Source organism: Laetiporus sulphureus (genome assembly GCF_001632365.1).
Source record: "Laetiporus sulphureus 93-53 unplaced genomic scaffold LAESUscaffold_207, whole genome shotgun sequence".
NCBI classification, from domain to species: Eukaryota; Fungi; Basidiomycota; class Agaricomycetes; order Polyporales; family Laetiporaceae; genus Laetiporus; species Laetiporus sulphureus.
Window position 1 is genome coordinate 1 of NW_024468716.1, and position 3489 is coordinate 3489.

Sequence of the window (3489 nt, forward strand, 5' to 3'; positions counted from 1 at the left end):
GCAAACATGACAGATAACAGACCAATGTCGGTACGTTTTCGATGGTACAAATAGCGGAAAGCGTAACAGAAAAACAAATACAGTAATTTTTCAGGACTTAACACGACTGTGTACACGCGTGCATTTTTTTGTCGAGTAGAAGAAAAAAACGAAACGGCGATTTATCTGCGACGTATATTGTTGGAAAAAAAAACTAACTTAAACGTAGATACGCTCACCATTTTCCGGTGACACGTCTCTTTGAAGGGCTGTGAGCTGGGCCGTCTTCCAGACGACGTTTGATGGGAGATGTTAATAGGCTTTCCGGTTGATCAATGATGTCCAACTCGATGATTTCCATGCTGAAGGACAACGAATTGTTGACCTTCCATCTCGAGATGGTGACCGTCGCCTTTACCAAAGCACCTTTCAACGCGCTCTCATACTGGTTGGGTTAGAGCAGGCGTTCATGCCTGTCATATGCAGGAAGAGGGCGCGGACGCCAGGTACCGAGTTGAGCAAGTCGGTTTCTGGCAGCTTCAGCGTCAGCGGTAACACACGGCCAATTGTTGATATCATAACCTGGACATGTTATCAGATACTGTGATACGAGAGGGATATTGTACATATTCACGTTCTCCATTATGAAGATTGTCATTTCGATCGACACGCTACAAGGAAATATGTAAATCATACGTATGTATGAGACGGAAACAATCATAACATTACCTCGAAGATTTTATGACGAATTTTGATTCGATCGTCGACATCGAGCATGTGACCGTTAACAACAGTGCATTTCTTATCTTCTTTGGAACGCCTTTCTATCGCTCGTACAGCCTCGCATGCCTTGAAGTAGAGCGAATCGAGTCCGCTGTCAGAAGGAGGGACAGCAATACTAGCCGACATGGAATGATGTTTAAAACCTTTATTGTTCGTGCCAAGTTTCATGCTCCAATTTCCACATGCTTGCAGCCAGAATGAGCGTCCGCCGATAGAGCCGACAAACCAAAAAATAGTGGCATGACTGTCACCGTCATGGACGAGGACGTCTCGGCCATCTAAGTCTTCTACCCAGCGCAGATTAGTCATGTTTGCGATATCGGGATGTCCGAGAAAATTAGGATCCCGGGTAGCATCATCGATAATGGTGGTTGCTATGTTTTCTCGTGTAGAGAGAGCGTGAGGGTTTGGTGAAGGCGTGTTTTGCGTCGGAGTGGTGTGGTTAGATGATGCGGTAGAAGAGGGTGGTGGATCAGGCATGATGAAAAAGTACATGAACGTAAACGAGTGCAGGGATGATCGGCTGCCGAGGTGGTGTTTTTATGTAATATCGGGGTTGGAGCTGTAAATTTGTTATCGACAATCGAGAGTGCAAGATGCCCGAGGTTATGATGTCAGCTTACTAGAGTGAGACCAATTGCTGCATACGTGCGCTGTACGTTCAGCCGTGATATGGAACGCTGAAAGGAAAATTGATTGGAATGCATCGGAGTTGATTAAAGAAGTAAAAGTCGGCAGAATTATATGCCAGAACTTTCACAAGATAACGTCTTCTGTGAGACCGATTGTTGTGTTAGTTGAGTCGTGGAGTGAGGTATTCGATGGGAGGCTCACGGGAAAACACCATACATAGTTAGATAAATGAAAACTTGATAAAAATTTATATTAGGAACTCTTACAAAAAATGTACCCATATGGCAATTTGTCGCTAACCAGATTACCGGTGTTATGTGGACGTTTAATATCCGCGAGAGAGTAAATCCAGAGAGAACACGAAGGTATGTTCCCAATTCCTTTCTAGATTATTTGTCATAGTGATTGTGCGCTAAATGGAAGTGGAATTCGTATGTCATCGTCAGGTGAAATAGATGTGTGGCGTACACATTGAGCGGCACCAAAAATATCTGGACGTTGTTCGTCTATGTTTTCAGAGTACTGCGATAGACCAATTGTTCTGTCGTTGAGTAAAAAAGTGGATTGATGTCAACTTCATTTGCGTTGTGTATGACTGAAACATGAATTGTTGGCTAGAAAAGTAGTTGGCTCAACTAAGGAAATGGAAATAAGAAAAGGGTATATGCGATGATGACGCTGAAGCTTACCGGCTGCAAATAGTTTACCAGACACTCGAAGTGCTGGGTCTAGTTTTTGTTTTTGCGACGGACGGTGGTATCATTATATATGAAAAGATAATGTGGGAAGTTATACAAACAGCTGCTCGACTTCATCGACAGTGCGATTGCTCACCATATGTCGTCTCCATATTCAAGCTTGACAACTAAAGAGATATGTTCTGTTCTCCACTCGGAAATAACATTTCCATATCGCATTCGATACAACAAACGACTGTTACTGGGCCAACTGGAATCGTTACCTCCACAGTTGCAGTCGTTATTGCAGGATGCAGTTGACCGTAAAATGGAAGCAAGATGACAGGCTCATCTGGATAGTGCAGGTGAATATAGAAGTCGTGAAAGAGAACGGCGAAGAAGACGTGAAAGAACAGAAGATGTAGGCGATACCAATGTGGAAGAAACAATGTTTATGTCATTGCCGACACAAGAAGAACGCAAGCAATGCCATGCTGACTTCCTGAAAGCTATGTCGAACGACGCACTGAAATCTGTCATATGCGGTGTCTGTGGCAGACGAGGCTTGCAGTCGACGCTCGACAGTTGTTCCATTTCTGTGGGTGAATTACCGAATCGTGAACGTCTCATTCCACGGACAGTAGAACAATTTCACGACATGGTGAATGGTATACTGCTCGTGCAAGAGGCAGTACACAATAAAGGGAATGGGACCATGGTGGACGTGTGTGCTGGATGCTTGACAGAGTTGAAAGATGAACGCAGAAATGGCCAACCTGCAAAATGGTCGATGGCGAACAATATGTGGCTAGGAAGCATTCCATGGCAGCTCGCGAAACTGACATTACCTGAACAACAACTCATCGCGTTGTTGTACCCTCGCGTGTTCACGGTGAAATTGTATCCGAAGAACCCATGTATACCAATCAGGAATGAGTCATTGCAGTCCGCGTTGAAGGGAAACGTCTGTACCTTCACCCTCAAGAACTCGAGAATCGTGGATATGCTCGCAGGAAATTTAATGCCACGACCACCTGCCGTGTTAGCTCACCTGATATCGATCACGTTCATTGGGAAGGGACAATTACAGAAACATCACCTTCACAATACCTATCGCATGAGGCGATCAGCAATCGTGGACGCGCTTCGCTGGTTGAAAGTTTATAATCGTTATTATCGAGATATCGAAATTGATCAGGCGCGCGTACAATCCCTTCTGGAGGACGATGTACCTGAAGAGTTGCTTACGATCATACGTCAAAATGAAGACATTAACGTGTTAGCGATGGAAAATGACAACTATGTACCTTCGTATCCGGAAAGTGAAACAAATGTTCATGCTGAACCAGACAGTGAGTTGTTTCTAGTAACGTGTACGTCAACGATCGTAGTAAATTCTCACTATTTGGACAGAAAG

The 3489-nt window shown here is 44.3% G+C and overlaps 2 protein-coding genes across 2 annotated transcripts; one reads left to right on the top strand and one right to left on the bottom strand.

Moving 5' to 3' along the window:
* Positions 1-214: 214 nt before the first annotated feature.
* Positions 215-1242, bottom strand: LAESUDRAFT_718628 (uncharacterized protein; the record flags this gene model as incomplete). Its single annotated transcript, XM_040907469.1, has 4 exons — positions 215-424; positions 490-561; positions 582-650; positions 709-1242. 4 exons carry the CDS (start codon positions 1240-1242, stop codon positions 215-217), a joined length of 885 nt encoding a protein of 294 aa, XP_040757260.1.
* Positions 1243-2787: 1545 nt separating this feature from the next.
* LAESUDRAFT_667889 (uncharacterized protein) lies at positions 2788-3315 on the top strand (the record flags this gene model as incomplete). The annotated part of the gene is made up of 1 exon (XM_040905343.1): positions 2788-3315. A coding segment is annotated over one exon (528 nt), but the record flags the coding sequence as incomplete, so codon positions are not given.
* Between the last annotated feature and the right edge of the window lie 174 nt (positions 3316-3489).